This window comes from Rhincodon typus, chromosome 3 (assembly GCF_021869965.1).
Source record: "Rhincodon typus isolate 14 chromosome 3, sRhiTyp1.1, whole genome shotgun sequence".
In the NCBI taxonomy this organism is placed as follows: domain Eukaryota; kingdom Metazoa; phylum Chordata; class Chondrichthyes; order Orectolobiformes; family Rhincodontidae; genus Rhincodon; species Rhincodon typus.
The window spans coordinates 65,917,228-65,936,538 of NC_063334.1; the positions used below are offsets into that span (position 1 = coordinate 65,917,228).

General features: G+C 40.1%; 1 protein-coding gene across 1 annotated transcript in view; it reads left to right on the forward strand.

Annotated features, from left to right (window-relative positions):
* Positions 1-19,311, forward strand: part of LOC109913450 (centrosomal protein of 120 kDa) — a 181,537-nt gene that overhangs the window by 117,931 nt on the left and 44,295 nt on the right. Inside the window, exons 6-8 of the mRNA XM_048593566.1 lie at positions 2,948-3,055; positions 9,799-9,976; positions 15,286-15,435. Of these exons, the coding sequence (XP_048449523.1) occupies positions 2,948-3,055; positions 9,799-9,976; positions 15,286-15,435 (436 nt within the window). The remainder of the gene's footprint in view (positions 1-2,947; positions 3,056-9,798; positions 9,977-15,285; positions 15,436-19,311) is intronic.

Consider the following 19,311-nt stretch of genomic DNA (forward strand, 5'->3'; position numbering starts at 1 on the left):
TCCCCCTCCCACTCCTTGGACAACATGTCCACCCTGGATCTCCTCCAGTGCCACAACGGTGTCACCCAAAGGTTGCAGGAACAGAACTTCATATTTCGCTTGGGAACCCTGCAGCCCAACGGTATCAATGTGGACTTCACAAGCTTCAAGATCTCCCCACCCCCTGACCTCATCCCAAAACCAGCCCAGCTCCTCCCCGTCTCCTTGACCTGTCCGTCTTTTCTCCCATGTATCTGCTCCACCCACCTCAACCCCCACCTCCACCTCCTACCTACTAGCCCCATCCCCGCCTCCTTGACCTGTCCATCTTCCCTTGACTGACCAACCCCCATCCTAACTCCCCACCTACACTCACCTTTACTGGCTCCATCCCCGCCTCCTTGACCTGTCCGTCTCCTCTCCACCTATCTGCTCCTTTATCCACCTTCCATCTGCCTTCCCCTCTCTCTCTATTTATTTCAGAATCCCCTTCCCCTCCCCCATTTCTGAAGAAGGGTCCAGACCCAAAACATCAGCTTTTCTCCTCCTCTGATGCTGCTTGGCCTGCTGTGTTCATTCAGCTCTACACCTTGTTATCTCAGCTTCTCCAGCATCAGCAGTTCCTACTATCTCTGATTGATAGTATATGACTGGTAGAGGTCTTTTGAGGCAGTGAGTTCCAAAGTCACACAAGCCTCTAAGAGAAAAAAAATTCTCCTAATCTCTGAAACTGAATCTTCAGGTTTTTACAATAAATGTTAATGACTTAGAAGCAAGTACTTGCCCTACGGCCCTACTAGCCTGAAAACGGCCAATGCCGTCTGATCTCGGGACTCGGGACTGGTTAGTATTTGCATAGGGAACTACCTGGGAATACCAGACGCAGTAGACTTTGGCTGTCTTGTGGCACAATGGTAACGTCCCTACCCCTGGACCAGGAGGCCTGTATTCAAGTCCCACCTGCTCCAGAGGCATGTAATAAAATCTCTGAACAGGTTGAACAGAAAAATAGATTAAATAAAAAGAAAGCAAGGACTCGGTAGTACATTCACAGAGGAGATGAAGCTAAGTAGGAAAATATCCTAAGAAGAGGGATATGAATAGGTTAGATGAGAGGACAGAATTCTGGCAGATGGGGTATTGAGTGGAAAAATATGAACTTGTTTGCTTTGGCAAAATAAAAAAGCAGAGTATTTAAATAGCGAGCACCTGCAGAATTCTGAGGTGCGGGGGAATTTGGGCATTCTTTTGAATGTGTCAAAAGGCTAGTATACAGGAATGGAATGTCATCAAGAAGACAAATGGGATGCTATCCATTATTATGAGAGAATTGGGACATGAAAGTAAGGATGCTTTTCTTCAGTTTCACAGGGCATTGGTGAGACTGTATTTTGGATACTGTGTGCAGTTTTGCTGGCCTTATTTAAGGAGAAATGTAAATACGTTAGAGGCAGTCCAGAGGAGGTTTTCCATATTGATACTGGAATGAGTGCGTTGTCTTATGAGGATAGATTTGACAGAATGGCTTGATTCCATGGAAGTTTAGAAGAGGGAGGGGTGACTTGATTGATATGTATAAGATTCTAAAAAGTCTTGACATATATCTGGAAAGAATGTTTTTTGTTTTATGGCTAAGTCCAGGACCAAGGGGCACTGTTTTAAAATTAGGGATTGTCCTTAGAGAACAGGGATAGGGAGAATTTTTTTTCCCCGCTGAGGTTGAGACTTTGGAACTTTCTGCCTCCAAAGGCAACGAAGGCAGGGGTCATTGACTATTTTTAAGACAGAGGCGGGTGGAGTTCTGTTAGGCAGGTGAATTAAGGATTATTAGCTGTTAATGGGGATATGGAATTCGAAACATAAACAGATCATGATTTTTTTGAATTAGAGAGCAGGCCTGAGGGGCCAAATAATCTATATCTGCTTCTCATTTGTACGTTCTTAAAAAACTCAATGCTATTAGCTTCAGCCTCTTTCTAAGGCAGTCAGTTGCACATTGTCGCCAGTCTTTGGGGTAAGAAGTTTTATTTTGAATTCCATATCATGTTTCTCGGTAATTGTCTGATGTCGATAATCTCTGGTTGTACCCAAAGACATTCTACCTGTACATATGCTATTAAAATGTTTCATTATGCTAAAGATCCGTGTTAGATCACCCCTCACCCTTTTTTTAAAAGAGAATGATGTCCCACCTTATCAAATTTTTCCTGATAGTTAGTTGCACATTTTTGGCACTATAATTGTGAAGCTTCTCTTCACCCTGTCCAGTGCTTGTATATATTATTGACATAATATGGTGACCAAAACTGTGTGCAGAATTCGGTATGGACTGAGCAAGTTTTAATGCATGTTTATAATAGTTTTCCTATTTTTTAATTCTATACCTCTAGAAATAAAGCCTACTGCTTGTTTTTTTTTATAGTCTTGTTATCCTGTGGCGTATATTTTGTTTACTGTATTTATATTCTGAGATGTCCTTCTTGTTGTATGCCACAAGACTTGAACCTCCCAAGAAATAAGTGAATTTCAATTGTTCCAACTAAAATGGAGTATCTTGCATTTATTTATGTAGAACTTCATTTGTCAATTATTTGCCCATTTGCAAGTTCATTAATGTAATTTGTTGCAGTCCTCCTCAGTGTTGAGTAACCTTACTAGAATTCAAAATTTTTGATTTTAAAATCCAAGCCATTTCTGTTAAACAGTTGAAGTTGTTAACCTGGTATGTACCACTGTCCTAAATCAACTTAATTATAGATATTTTCTAATAAACCTGTTGAGAGATATTATTACACAATTCTGAAGCAGAGCTTGAACCTGGGCCTCTTGGTTCAGAAGTAGGGACACTTCCACAGCTCCACAAAAGCCCTTTCAGATTCATTATCCTGTAGTTGCTGGAAATTGCTAGTGCTATTTTCAAGGCGGTTGAATTAAATTGATAATCATTAATGTTTTTCCTTACTTGCAGTGATAACTGATTCTGGTGAAGGTATAGACAAACAACAATTAGAACAGCAATCAGAAACAGCATTGTATTCCAAGGCACGTTCATCTCAGACAGTTAAACCTTCCCAAGGTGAGGTTCAGTTCAATTATCTGATCGTTTATACAAAGTCTTTTTCAAGTGTCTTATTAGTACAATGGATTTTGGAAGAATGATGACACAGATATTTTCAGTGATTGCTGTCATTACTTCTCACTGTTGTCGAGACAGGTGTAGTTAAACTTTGGATTCCAGAGGTTGTTGGTAATTCTTTGCTTCCCCGTGGGGTGTGCTGATGAAGCCTTTCCAGAATTCAAGGAGAACTTAGCCTTTAATACTGTTAGTCTCTGGAAAAACCCTTGAAAAGAATTAATTCTTGTGTGTAGGTTTAAATGAGTTTTTAATAGTGTTTTAAGTTCATCACTATTCTTGAATGGCCTGAAAATCTAATTTTATATTTGTGGAATGTCAAATTTCTCCAGGTTTTCTATAGACGTTTCATATTTTTGCTTTCATCCTAATTTTGAATATGCTTCAAACATATTTATTGCCCTGTGTAAAAGTTCTAATTAAAATAAAAACATTAATGTATCTTACTCTCTGCTTCTGTCCAAATACTTCAGTGTTATTGGCTTTGCATCCTGCTTGAAGGGATCACTTTTGCATGGATATATCCTTGGCATGGTGTTAGATGCAAACTAGATGTGTCTGGAAAAGGGAAATTCATGCCACAGAAATGACGAGACTTTTGTGGATGGTTTTCTGTGTGGTCAAGGTACACATGGTAACTGCATTACCAGCAACAAATTTTGAGGAAAAGTATTATTCTTTGATGATATAATTTGATGTGGAACAACATGAAATAATATATTTTGGAGAACGTACGCATTTCTTAATATTTTTCATACAATTGTGACTCAGTTGTTTGGTTGACCTGTAGAATACTGAATCTGCCACACAATTGAAAGTTCTATAATGCGCAAGACTACATAAATGAGAATTGTCAAACTTCCAAACATCCCTGACTGAACTCACCTCAAATTGAGTAACATATGGCCTATTGGATTTGTCATGGATCCAGGGGTACTCATGAATTGTCCTTGCTTCAAAGTGTAAACGTATGTAGATTGAATTTCAAGTGGGACTGAGGCCAGCAAGAACTGTTACTTTAATAAAGATTGGGGGTGGAATGGAGAAAATAGTTCTCTAGATATGATGAATTTTCAGTCTCAGTAATTTACTGCGGCTGAGGGCATAAGCTTTCTCAAAAACAAAGTTAAATAAATGCTGTTGATAACAGGGCATTTGAAAGGCATTGGAACAAAGATGGGCACTTTGTGAGGTAGAGTTGTAGCAATAGTATATTATGTAGGCTAAAAGGAACACTTTCTTAAAAAAAAGGAAATTGACCTTAAGCTGTTCATTCATGTTTATTTGGTACTTTTATTGACGTGAGGGTATCTTTTTCTAATTTTTAATTTTTAATAACAAAGTATCGTAATTGTTGCCGTGTTTAATCTTGGATCTAAATCTGTTTTGTGATTCTGAATCTTTTTTTATCAACTGTGACATTTTTGGAGTTGGATTTCTTTCCAGTTCCGAGGCATGCAAGTAGGTTTAACTATACTACCACATGCTTATTGTTTTTTGATCTGTAAACTCATATTACCTTCCTTGACCTTGTTGTAAATATATATCTGGAAAATGAAGCACTCTATAGTCCCCTCAGGAGATTTTTTAAAGTCTGCTCGTTGATTCCTCCCCTTCATTCTGCCTGCTGTTAGCCTAAAGCGAATACTTCTGAGAAGACTCTTCCATTTAGTCTTGTTTACTTATTAAATATGTAATGAAGTCTCAAATTACTCTTTGCTAGATTGTCTTTGTTCATTATAATATGAGTTGTAGTTTCACAAAACCAGGAAAATATATCTTTAGTTATTCATTTTTTTCTTACAGTTTGATCAATTATAGTTATGAAAATCTACTGGACTTTTGAGTCCATTATTCTGAGGATGTCGTATAAAGCTAATGTATGTCAAGCAATTTATTTTGAGTTGTGAGAGTCTGTTTTTTGAATTTGCTGCATCTAATTTTATTTTAATTATTTGTTTAGTTATTAAACATCATATTCTTGAGCAAGGCTGATCTTTCAGGAAGGAGACAGGCACCGTCACATTTAAGTTATTAGTTTACATCTTTGCTGCAGTGCTCCAGCAAAGCTCAGTGCAACCTGGAGGAACAGCACCTCATTTTCTGCTTGGGACTCTGCAGACTTCTGGACTTGATATTGAATTCAACAATTTTAGGGCTTGAGCATCTTTCCCCATGCCTTTTCTTCACCATCACGAGGACTACTACCACATACAGCCCATTGTCAGCTACTTATAGTCCCCATTAGCAGCTATTCATTCTCCCAGGCTGACCGCTATCCACTCTTTTGTCTAACCAACTGTTTTTTCTCTCTTTGAGCTATATCTCCATCTATTGTTTACTCCTCCTCCCTCTCTCCCCCCATCCTATCTTCGCATAAATACCAACCTTTTCCTAGCTACCAGCAGTTCTGAAGAAGGGTCACTGGACCCAAAACACTGATTTCTCTCCATGGATGCTGCCAGACCTGCTGAGTTTTTCCAGCAATTGCTGCTTTTGTTGTGGACTAATTACATAGTTTCAAAAAAACATTCTGGATACACCTACCAAATCACCCCCATCCAAGCCCCTGGCATTAGGTGAGCCCCAGTCAAAATGGGAGAAGTTAAGATGTTAACAACATCTTAAGTTAACAACAACCCTGTTGTTTTCATATTTTTCCAAAATCTGTCCACATATCTGTCCCTCTATCACCTGCTGGCTGTTGAAGGGTCTATAGTAGAATCCCATCAAAATGATTGCACCCTTCCTGTTCCTGAGCTGTACTCATATGACCTCACTGGATAAGCCATCCAAGGTGTCCTCTTTCAGTACAGCTGTGATATACTCCCTAATCAGTAATGCAACTCCCCCATCTCTTTTACATTCCTCTCTTATCATGCTTGAAACATTTAAATTCCAGAATGTTAAGCTACCAATCTTGTCCCTCTCTCAACCAAGTCTCTGTATTAACTACAATGTCTTAGTTATATGTATTAATTCAAGCTCTTGAGTTTATCTACCTCATCTGTCAAACTCCTTGTATTAAAATAAATACACCTCAGAACACCAGTCCTGCTGTGTTCAGTAACGTCCTCTTGTGTGTTCTTCCTTTTAGTTTTACTGACCCTAGTCTCAGACTTTTCCTTGGTCATTTTACCGGCTGACCTACTGCTCTGATTGTTCTTCTTATTGTTCCCCCCCACCATTATAGTTTAAAACCTGGCAAGTGGCACTAGCAAACTTCCTTGCCAGGATCTTGGTGCACTCCCAGTTTAGGTGCAACCCATCTTTCTTGTACAGGATTTACCTACACCAGAAGACATCCCACTGATCCACTTACCTGAAGCCTTCCCTCACACATCAACTCTTTAGCCACATATTTAACTGTAGTATCTGCCTATTCCTAGTCACACTGGCACATGGCACCAGAAGTAATCCCAAGATTACAACCCAACACTTCCTGGTTTTCAACTTCCTATCTAACTCCATGAACTCCCTTTGCAGGACTTCATCTCACTTTCTGTCTATGTTGTTGGTACCAATATGGATCACAGTCTCCAGCTGCTGACCCTCTCCCATCAGAATATCCTGTGCCCGCTCAGAGACATCCTGCATCAGGGAGGTAACACACCATCCTGGAGACTCACTTGTGGCCTCAGAAATGCCTATCTGTGCCCCTGACTGTAGAATCCCCTATTTCTACTGCTTGCTGACATTTCAACCCTCCCTGCTGTACAACAGTGCCAGGTGTGGTGCCACTGATCTGCCTGCTGCTGTCTTCCCCTGAGAGGCCACCCTACCCCTCAGCATCCAAAACGGTATACCTGTTTGAGAGGGGAATGGCCACAAGCATTGACTGTTCACATTTACTCATCTTCCTTGTGGTCTCCCAACTCTTCTCTGTCTTTGTAGCCTTTATGGTGATGTGACGAATTTGCAAAACATGCTATCCACGACATTCTCAGCGTCACGGATGCTCCGTAGTGAGTCCACCTTCAGCTCCAGCCACCCAATATGGCAAATCAAGAGCTGCAGCTGAATACAATTCCTACATTTGTTGTCATTCTGGAACCTGGAAGTGTCCCTGATTTCCAGCATGTTGCAGGGAAGGGATTCCAGTATCCAGGAAGCAGGTAGCTGAAGACAAAGTCACTGGTGGTGGAACAATTGAAATCAGGGATATTTGGTCAGAATTAGAGAAGTGCAGGTATATTGGAGTATCTAACGAGTGAAGAGGCCATGGAGGAACTTGGAAACAAGGATAAGAAATTTAAAATTGAGGCTTTCTTTAAACAGGAGTCAATTTAGGTCAGTGAGTATATGGGTAATTTGTAAATGTACTTGGTGTGAGTAAGAATTTTGGATGTCCAGTTTATGGATGGTAGAATCTGTAATGCCAGTTAGAAGTAAGTTGAAATAGTTAAGGTAACAAAGACGTAAATGAGGATTTCAACAGCAGATTTGCTTAGGCAGTGAGTTTTGGAGGGGAGAGACTTGGTGAGTCTTGCAATATTACAGAAGTGAAAATCAGGGTTTGCAGATATGGTCATTAGCTCATTGAATGGTCATATGTGAAACCAAAGTTGCGATCTGGTACAGCTTCAGTGGCCAGGAGTCGGTTGCAGGCAACAGAATTATAAGGATGCCAAATACAATGGTTTCACTGCTTCCAGTATTTACTGAATAGACATTTCTACTCATTCAAAACTGGACATCAGAAGAACACTCTGACAATGTAGCAACATTGGTGGGAAACACCAGAGCAGGAAGAGAAGCCATTGCAGGTGCTATTTTGGCTGCAATTAGACATATAAGAGTTAAATCAAGTGATTGCAGTTCTACCCAGCTGGACAACAGTCAAGAGAAGTTGAAGGAAGATGATATAGTCAGCCATGTTATAGGCTGCAAACATGTCAGAAGGACCATGAAGGATAGTTTGTCTCTGTCATGGTCACATAGAATGTCATTTGCAATTTTGGTAAAAGTTGTTTTGGTATTGTAGCAGGGATGCTAATATAAGGTTCCAAGAAAAATTGGCACAGATGTGGAAGGTAACATTACAGTTGAGGAGCAAAGGAAGGTTGAAGATGAGACTGTAGTTTCGAGAATGATTAAGGTTGAGTATTGGTCCAGGAGGATTGATGATGGCAGATTTAAAGGAGAGAGGGACATGCTTGAATGGTATTGCTTGAAAAGTAGCAACCAATTTTGGGACTGAGATGGGAAGTCAGGTGCTCAGCAATTTAGTGCAATTAGGGTCCGGGGATCAGGAAGTGGATCTTGAGGGTAAAATGGGCTTTGTGGAGGCCTGTGCAAGAATGGAGAAATTAGAGAAAATGTAAGTTTGGGACAAGGATGCAGGTAATTTCAGAGGGAATTTGGTTCGTTGGGTTGATAGAGGGAGGGAAATATCATGAACAGATGATTGATGGTCTTAGTTTTATTAAAAACGGCTTCCACGCGCTTTTTGGAGATGATGAGGTTAGAGGATCTAGGGAAGAGGGGTTTAAGGAGATATTTTACAGCACAGCAAAGAAACCAGGATTATCTTTGCGGTAATATTGAATCTAGGCCCCAATAGTTTGAAGTGGCCCTGTTTGAAGTGGCCCCAAGTCTGCTGTTGAAAGACTAAATTGATAGGATGCCAATCCCATTCAAATCTGTGACTGGGAACATGATCACAGAATTGTTACAGTGCAGAAGGTAGCCATTAAGTTCAATGTGGCTCTCTGAGAATTTTGATTAAATGCCAAACTCCTGCCTTTCCCTGTAACCCTGCACATTATTTCTATTTAATTAATCTTCCAATGCTGTCTTGAATGCCTCAATTGAACCTATCTTCACCACATTTCCAGGCAGTGTATTCCAAAACCAAACCATTTACTTAAAGAATGGAAGTGAGAGCTAAATTGGGGAAATAGTGAGAGAGAGCAATGGTTTTATTGAAGGCTGGAATATAAAAGGTGAGGGTACAATTGAGAATATCAATGACTGCAGATATGAATAGCCAAAAGTCAAAGGTAAAACGCAACGGACAAGTTGTTACATGTTTATTGTCATGTGTAGTTTTGAAAGGACGTCCATATCCTTGCCCAAAATCTTCCAATCTTTGGATGGTGAGAAACAAGGACATAGCTTCATAGTTGTGCTGTTGACCGCACAGTAATAACCTGGGAAATTGAAAATTCTAATGGGCAGTTATCCAGCAGCAAAACAATCTTGAGTCCTTGAAAGTGGCAGCATAACTCCCAAGCAGATCAGGCGCATGAATTTTTTTGAAGCCTGAGTTGCGGGACCATTTCCATAAGTTAACGTATACTTGGGACTTTGCACCCTGCATAGCCGGTTAACAGGTGCCGTTAATATTTCGAAGAAATTAAAAATCTTACAGAATACAGTAAGTTTTACTTTGATCATATTGTACCTAATGTGAGTGTTTTGTTTGGTTATGACACTTTGCTAGAAAACTTCGAGGTATTGTATTACATGTTAAAAACTTTCATATTTTCTCAAAAAGCAATGTTTTTAAGGCAGAGGTAGCTAAATTCTCGATGAGCAAGAAGGTGAAAGATTATCAGAGGTAGATAAGAATGTGAAGTAATTTGATCTTACTGAATAATGAGCAGGCTCATTTTTATATTTTTATATAGTATATGCAGATATTGATTGTTCTACTAATTGAATTTTTTTTTTAATTTCCACAGCAGAACCAGTTTCGCCAATGGAACCACAGTGTGGTCCAGCTTTAGTTTCCAAGTTATCTGATTCTTCATCAGCACCAAAGATTTCTATTCCAGCATCAGCCCACCATTTCTGTTTTGCTCTGGATATAAGAAGTATTAGACAGCTGGATGTCAGTTTTGCCGTAAATTGTATAGTACGGTAAAAGTCTTTCTGTTGATGTTTTGACTCATTATATGTATCATGCAGAGTACAAATACACCAGTCATGGCAATTACACAATACGTAATGACAGAATTGTTACAGCGCAGAAGGAGGCCATTTGACCTGTTGTGTCTGCATGGGGTTTCCAAATAAATTGAGTACACAAGTACTATTTCCCAGACTTCTCCCTGCATATTCTTCCTTTTCAGATAATAATTCATTTTGCTTTGAATGCCTTGACTGAACCTGCAACCACCACACTCGCTGGCAGCACATTTTGTATCCCAACCACTTGCTAAATGAACAAGTTTCTCCTTGTGTCTCCATTGCTTCCTTCACCAATTGTTTTAAATCAGTGTTGCCTTGTTCTCAACCTTTCCATTGATGGAAACAATTTCCCTTTAAATTCTACAGACCCCTCCATTTTATGAATACCTCTCTCAAACCTCGTCTCAATGTTCTCTTCAAAGAAATCAGTCTCAGGTGCTCTAATTTATGTTCATAATTGAAGTTACTCAGTTGGGACCATTCCAGTGAATCTTTTCTGCATCCTCTGTAATGCCCTCACATCCTTCCTAAATTGCAGTACTGGAGTTGAGGTTGAACCAGTGTTTTGTACAGGTTTTTTTGTATTCTGTGCTCCAATTTATAAATTCAGGATCCTTTCTGATTTCTTAATCATGCTGTCAGTCAGTATTTTTATCAACTGTTAATTTCCATGACTTATGCACTTCCAAGGTGCAACTGTTCCTATATCTGCTTTGAGAACTGTACTCTTCACTCTATATAGCCTCTCTCAGTTTTTCCTACAAAAATGAATAGTTCACACTTTTCCAGATAAAATGTGATCTCCCAGTTGTTTGCTCATTCCAATAACTTGTCTTAGTCCTTTTCAAGTTTAACGCTACCCTCTACACAATATCTACAATATCTTTGTGAATCACAGATTTTAAAAGTGTCCCATGTGCACCAAAATGCAAATTGTTACTATAAATCAACAAGAACAGCGGTCCTAACACAATCCTTCCTGCAGTGCATTGACAGTTTTTCACCATTGCCCATTGTTTCTGTCACTCATCCAGTTTCATATCTAAGCTAACACTCATGCACTTGGGTTTTAACATTGCTCGCAAATTTGTCTTGAGACACTTTAACAAATGCCTTTTGGAAGTCCATGTACATCATGCCAACCATGTTGTTCTCATTTATCCTCTCTGTTGCCTCATCAAAAAAAAACTCAAGCAAGTTACTTAACGCAATTAGCCCTCAACTAATCTCTGCTGTTTTCCTTAGTTAACCACATTTAGCCATGTAATTTATTGATTCTTGTCCTGAATTATCATTTCTAAAACCTTCCCCATTCTCTAGTCCTCTGGCATGATCCCCAAATCTAGAGAAAATTTGTTTGTTTCTTTGTTTGTTCACGGGATGAGGGTGTTGCTGCATTTATTGCCTATCCCTAATTGCCCAGAGGGCAGTTAAGAGTCAACCACATTGCTGTGGGTCTGGAGTCACATGTAGGTATATATATTAAAAGGTATGACAGTGGTATCACATGTAGGTTTGTGGATCAAAAGATATGACAGTGCCTCCACATTTTCCACCCTCATAAAATATTTGGTGACAGATCATGAAGTTTACTGCAGTCCAATTTTGATACCGTTGCTTCAAGGATATAAAGGAGGCTGCTGCCTAGGATGCTTCTTTCCTTACATTGCTTCAACTTGTGCTAGATTAAAATTCAGGTCCCACAGGTGAAAGAATATATGCTGAACAACTGCCATCACCAATCAGTTACAACTAATGCTGTGATTGGTTCGCTCGCCGAGCTAGTTTGTTAGTTCGCAGACGTTTCATTACCCTGCTGGGTAACATCATCAGTGCAGCCTCCGATGAAGCGCTGTTGTGTTTTCCCACCTAGTATTTAAACTCCGGGGTCCGTTGGATTTGATTACCACATTTCTGGTTTTCCTTTGCAGTGGTGCATATATAGAGTCTAGTTCTATGTATTTGTTGATTGCCTTCTCGGTGGAGAACCAGGCCTCTAGCAATTCCTGTGCTTGTCTCTGTTTGGCCTGTCCTAGGATACTAGTGTTGTCCCAATCGAACTGGTGGTTCTCCTTATCCGTGTGAATGGAGATGAGTGAGTATTGGTCCTGTCTTTTTGTTGCCAGTTGGTGTTCATGCACCCTTGTGGCCAATTTTCTTCCTATCTGTCCAATGTAATGTTTGTCGCAGTCCTTGCATGGAATTTTGTTTATTACGTTGGTTCTGTCCATAGTGGGTAAGGGGTCTTTGGTTCGAGTTAGCAGTTGGCGTAAGGTTGACGTGGGTTTGTGTGCTACTCTGATGCCAATGGCCGTAGGAGTCTTGTGGTCAGTTCGGATATATTCTTCATGTACGGTAGCGTGATGAGTGTGTTAGGGTGTGCAGTATCTTCTTGTTGTTGTTCGTGTGATAGGCATTGTCGGATCCAGTTGTTGGGGTATTCATTGTCCTTAAATAGTTGGTGGAGGTACTCCACATTTTGGCATAGTTCTGGGTTGCTACAATGTGTTGTCGCTCGTTTAAATAGTGTTTTCATGCAATGATCCAGATTTATATCTCAGAAATAATTTACTTTATCACAACTGATTAATAGGATTATACCCCATCGTATTGTTGTGAAAGCAAACTTTTCATTAAACCTCATCCATCGTTTTCTAACTTTTTGACAGCAGTGTAAAATTTAATATGCAACTCAAAAAGGAGTCTTTTTTTTTTACAAAAGTTATTGTCAAATTTGAACGGCAACATTTTGACTTAGTAGCTCCAAACAGTTAGTTATTTTGGCAATTAATTATCAGTCATGTGTTTAACTATCCATGTGTATAAATAAAAACGCAACTCCTTTTGATTAATTATAACATGATTGCTCACTTCTTCTATGCTATTAGTCTAACATATTAACCCAAGAAATTACTCAAGTGTATATGATCTTTGTGGTAATATAACATAATTGTGGAGGACTTGTGGCTAAGTGGAAGCATCCCTGCCTCTGAGCCAGCGGCTCTGTCTTCAAGTCCCACTCGTGGACCTAATGGCCAAGGAAGGTGAGTATCAACTGCAAATCTTTTCAATCTTTTATAAAGTCATAGTTTCATATAGCATAAAAAAAACCTTTGTTCCAACTTGTCCATGCTGACAAGATTTCTGAAACCATAAGCAAATGGTAGATGGTAAGAATGGGAGGGGTTCCTGGTCAATCATGTGATGGAACGAAAATTGGAGATCCTTCCATCCCTATTTAAAGCTTTGGGACTACAAAATACTTTTATACATGAATGTTGCCACAGCAACTTGCACTCATTAGGGTTATTAAGTGATTTGCTCTTACGGAGAGCTGACAGGGATCTAATAGTCTGAATGGCTTACTTCTGTACTGTAACCATTCTGTTTCTATGCATCAAGGTAGGGAAATTTCAAAATGTGAATCCCAGTGATCAGGTAACTAATTTTAATATATATCAGTGGCTTAGGGCTAAATTTTCACCATCGAGGCGAATAGCAGAAGGGTATTGAAAGAGTCACAGATGTAGGTGAAAAGGATCCAGGAAGAAGTCAGTTCTCTGAGCCATGTGAATGTATAAGGCATGATTAGCAAGTTTGTGGATGGTACAAAATTATGAGGTATCGTTGATAGTGAGGAAGGTTATCAAAAACTACTGAGGGATAATGATCAGATGGGGAAGTGGGCTGAGGACTGGCAAATGCAATTCAATACAGATAAGTGTGAGGTGTTGCATTTTGGAAAGTCAAACCAAGGTAGGACTTGTACAGTAAACGGTAAGGTCCTGGGGAGTGTTGTGGAACAGGGGGACCTAGGAGTACAAATACATAGTTCGTTGAAAGCAGCGTCACAGGTGGACATGAAAAAGGCATTTAGCATGCTGGCCTTCATCGGTCAAGGCACTGAGTTTGGGAGTTGGGAGGTTATATTACAGTTCTAAAAATCATTGGTGAGGCCGCACTTGGAGTATTGTGTACAGTTTTGGTCATCCTGTTATAGAAAAGACATAGTTAAACTGAAAAGAGTGCAAAGAAGATTTACGAGGATGTTACCAGGACCAGTAGGCCTAAGTTGTAGGAAGAGGTTAGCCAGGACAGGACTTTATTCCTTGGAATATAGAAGAATGAGGGGAGACCTTATTGAGGTGTATAAAATCATGAGGGGCATAGATAGAATGAATGCATATAGTCTTTTTCCCAGGGATGGGGAATTGAAAACTAGAGGGCAGAAGTTTAAGGTGAGAGGGGAAAGATTTATGAAGGACCTGAGGGGCAACTTCTTCAAGCAGAGAATGATATGTATATGGAATGGACTGCTAGTGAAAGTGGTTGAGGCAGGTACGGTAGGAACATTTGAAAAACATTTGGATAGGTAAATGGATTGGAAGGGTTTAGAGGGATATGGACTAAATGTGGGCAATAGGAACTAGCTAAATGGGCATCATGGTCAGCATGGACCAATTTGGACTGAAGGGCTTGTTTCCATGCTGTATTACTCTATGACTCTAAGAAGACACTGTGAAGGAGGTGCAGAGTCGTGCTAATTTCAGTGACTAGGAGGTTGGACATAATGATAGGGATTAGGAGATAAGATCAGTGACAGTCATTGAAGTGAAGGCTTGGTGTTTGGTGGTGGGTCACGTTCTCAAGCGAAGGTGAGAGGAGGTGTCAGCGTTGATGTCCAGCCTCCACTCAGGGAGGCTGGTTTATTTGAGCTGAGTGACCCTAGACTTCCAGTTACCTGTAATGTGATTCTGCCACATTCTCCCTGATCTCTCTCCTCACCTTTAAGTTAGAGCCGTTCCAAATTTTATATTGAGTTCAGCAATTTCAGATCATTACCGCCGATCTCACTTGTCTTTTGAACAAAAGTTTTTCTATCTCCTGTACCTCCACTGGACATATCTTTCTTGACTTTTCCCATTACCACCCTCTTTTGTCTTGCATGATGACCTCTTTTACCATTTAATTTCTTCTATCTTCCACATTGTGACAGTCCTCCATATATCTGCCTCTGCACCTGCTTAGAAGTTGTTACGTTTCTGGTGGTCACCAGCTTTAATTAAAGGTCATTGGCCCGAGATGTCAACTTTGCCAAAGTTGCGACCTGATGTTGAATTTTTCCAGCATTTTCTGTTTTTATAGTAAACGTATTTGATCTCAGTTGAGGAACTTTTGGCTGCATGTTTGCTTATTTTGCATTGAAGGTACCAGGGTATCCTAATTCTGGGCAATTTTTCCTTTAATTTGCTGATCAGGTACTCCTACCCATTTTTTGGTACTGCAGCCCCAATCATGACGAATCCTCCAGTGGAAGTGAAGAGAAACATGGAAGTGGTCTTTCCTCAATCATATTGCGCATTTGATTTTGCCGCACTACCTCATCAGTTGCAAGATACTTTCTTCAGGTATTGTTGTCTAAAATTATATGTTAATGTGTTTTATTCATATCCCCATAGACAGCTGCAAATTATAGTTCCATTATCAGTTTTAAAATATATTTCTTTTGAGTTTCTTGAGTCGTCATCTACTAGTAAAAATATTTACGTTAACAAATCAGAAAAATTCATTAAACACTAATAACCGACTATGATTTCAGTTTTGAAAAATGTTATTATTGTAATCAAATAATTTTGTTGGAATTCTGGAATGATACAGAAGGCGCTTTTTCGTTCTCTGTGCCAGAGCTATTTATCACCCCTTCAAACAGTCCGACTCTTCTGTCCATTCCCAATAACCATGCTATTTTCTCCTCTTAAAATGTTTATCCTCTTTAACTTTCGATATTTATTATTGAATATTATGTCAGTATTTCAAGCAGTATGTTTCAGATCATGAAAATTCATTACATAAAGTTTCTTCAACTCTCCGTTGGTTATTTTGTCAATTACCTTAAATCTATGTCATCAGGTCTTTTATACTTATGTCACTGGAAATGGTTTCTTCTTTCCCAGCTCTCTCAAAACCCAATTAAGTTTCAACTTAACTTTCTTTGCTGAAAAGGAAACAATACAGTCTTCTTCAATCTTTCCATTTAACTGAAGTCCTATTCAACACCATTTTAATAAATTTCTGCACCCTCACTAAGGCCTTGACTTTCTTCATAAATTGTGCTGCCCAAAATTGGACATTGCACTGCACTTGGGCGTGATTTTCCGTTCATTTGTTCATGAAGTATGGCGGCCCCCTTGTGGCACTGTGTAGTGTCCCTACCCCTGAACTGGGAGGCCAGGATTCAAGTCCCTCGCCCAGAGATGTGTAATAACATCTCTGAACAGGTTGTTATGGGAATCATGAAGTATGGGAATCATTGGTGAGGCCAGTATTTATGAACAATTCCTAGTTAGTCAGAGGGCAGTTAAGAACATAAGAACTAGGAGCAGGAGTAGGCCATCTGGCCCCTCAAGCCTGCCTCGCCATTTAATAAGATCATGGCTGATCTTTTTGAGACTCAGCTCCACTTACCCGCCCACTAACCATAACGCTTAATTCCTTTACTGTTCAAAAATTTATCCAGCCTTGCCTTAAAAACATTCAGCGAGGTAGCTTCAACCACTTCACTGGGCAGCGAATTCCACTGATTCACAACCCTTTGGGTGAAGAAGTTCCTCCTGACCTCAGTCCTACATCTGCTTCCCTTTATTTTGAGGCGATGCCCTCTAGTCCTAGTTTCACCTGCTAGTGGAAACAACCTCTCTGCCTCCACCTTATCTATTCCCTTCATAATCTTATATATTTCTATGAGATCTCCCCTCATTCTTCTGAATTCCAATGAGTATAATCCCAGTCTGCTCAGTCTCTCCTCATAATCCAACCCTCTCAACTCTGGAATCAACCGAGTGAATCTCCTACTGCACCCCCTCCAGTGCTAGCATATCTCTTCTCAAGTAAGGAGACCAAAACTGCACACGGTACTCCAGGTGTGGCCTCACCACAACCCTATACAGCTGCAGCATAGCCTTCCTGTTTTTAAACTCCATCCCTCGAGCAATGGCAGACAAAATTCCATTTGCCTTTTAAATCACGTGCTGCACCCGCAATCCCACCTTCAGCGATTCATCCACAAGGACACCCAAGTCCCTCTGCACAGCAGCGTGCTGCAATTTTTTACCATTTAAAACATAGTCCATTTTGCTGTTATTCCTACCAAAATGGATGACCTCACACTTATCAACATTGTACTCCATCTGCCAGACCTTTGCCCACTCACTGAGACTACCTATATCCCTCTGCAGACTTTCAGTGTCTTCTGCACACTTTGCACTACCGCTCACCTTAGTGTCATCTGCAAATTTTGACACACCACACTTAGTCCCCAACTCCAAATCATCTGTGTAAATTGTAAACAGTTGCGGTCGCAACACTGATCCCGGAGGCACACCACTAGCCACTGACCGCCACCCAGAAAAACACCCATTTACCCCTACTCTTTGCTTTCTACTGGTCAACCAATCCTCTATCCATGCCAATACGTTACCTGTAATACCGTGCAACTTTATCTTATGTAGCAGCCTTTGGTGTGGTACCTTGTCAAATGCCTTCTGGAAATCCAGATACACCACATCCACAGGTTCCCCATTGTCCACCATGCAAGTAATGTCCTCAAAGAATTCCACCAAATTAGTTAAACATGACCTACCCTTCATGAACCCATGCTGGGTGTTCCCAATGGGACAATTTATATCCAGATGTCTTGCTATTTCTTCCTTAATGATAGATTCAAGCATTTTCCCCACTACCGAAGTTAAGCTAAATGGCCTATAGTTACCTGCTTTTTGTCTACTTCTTTTTTTAAACAGTGGCATCAGATTGGCTATTTTCCAATCTGCAGGAACCACCCCAGAGTCCAGTGAATTTTGGTAAATAATTACTAGTGCATTTGCTATTTCCCCCATCACCTCTTTTAGTACCCTGAGATGCATTTCATCAGGGCCAGGAGACTTGTCTACCTTTAGCCCCATTAGCTTGCCCAGCACTGCCTCCTTAGTGATAATGATAGTTTCTAGGTCCTCACCTGCTATAACCTTCTTGCCATTAGTTTTCGACATGTTATTTGTGTCTTCCACTGTGAAGACTGACACGAAATAACTGTTTAATGTCTCGGCTATTTCCTCATTCCCAGTTATTAAATTGGTCTTCTTATCCTCTAAAGAACCAATGTTTACCTTTGTCACTCTTTTACGATTTACATATTTATAGAAACTTTTGCTGCCTGTTTTTATATTCTGAGCTAGTTTACTCTCATAATCTATCTTCCTTTTCTTTATAACTTTTTTTTTGTGGCTTTCTGTTGGCCTTTAAAGATTTCCCAGTCTACTAGTTTCCCACTACTCTTTGCTTTTTTGTATGTGTTTTTTTTCAATCTGATACTTTCCTTTATTTGCTTCGACATCCATGGCTGGCTCTCACTTTTCCTACAGTTCTTCTTTATCACTGGAATATACTTCTGCTGAGCACTGTGAAAAAGCGTTTTGAAAGTCCTCCACTGTTCCTCAATTGACCCACCATAAAGTTTTTGCTCCCATTCTACCTTAGCTAACTCCTCCCTCATTTCTTCATGGTCTTCTTTGTTTAAGCACAGGACATATGTACTGGATTTAACCTTCTCACGCTCCATCTGTATTTTAAATTCGACCATACTGTGATCGCTCCTTCCGAGAGGATTCCTAACTGTGAGATCATTAATTATTCCTGTCTCATTACACAGGACTAGATCTAGGATAGCTTGCTCCCTCGTAGGCTCCATTACATATTGTTCAAGGAAATTATCGAGGATGCATTCTTTGAACCCCTCCTCAAGGCTGCCATGACCGACCTGGTTTGACCAATCGATATGTAGATTAAAATCCCCCATGATAATTGCTGTATCATTTTTACATGCATTAGCTATTTCTATGTTTATTGCCCGCCCCACCACGATGTCATTACGTGGTGGCCTATAGACCACACCTATCAGTGACTTCTTCTCCCTGCTATTCCTAATTTCCACCCAAATGGATTCAACGTTTTGTTCAGTAGAACCTATATCATCTCTCACTACCGCCCTGATATCATCCTTAAAAATCAGAGCAACACCACCTCCCTTACCTTCCTGTCTGTCCTTCCAAACAGTTATATACCCCTGGATATTTAACTCCCAGTCATGACCATCCTGTAACCATGTCTCTGTAATGACCACTAAATCATACCCATTTGCCATGATTTGCACTGTCAACTCATCCACTTTGTTTCGAATGCGCCGAGCATTCAGATAAAGTGCTCTTATGCCAGTTTTTGCACCTTCT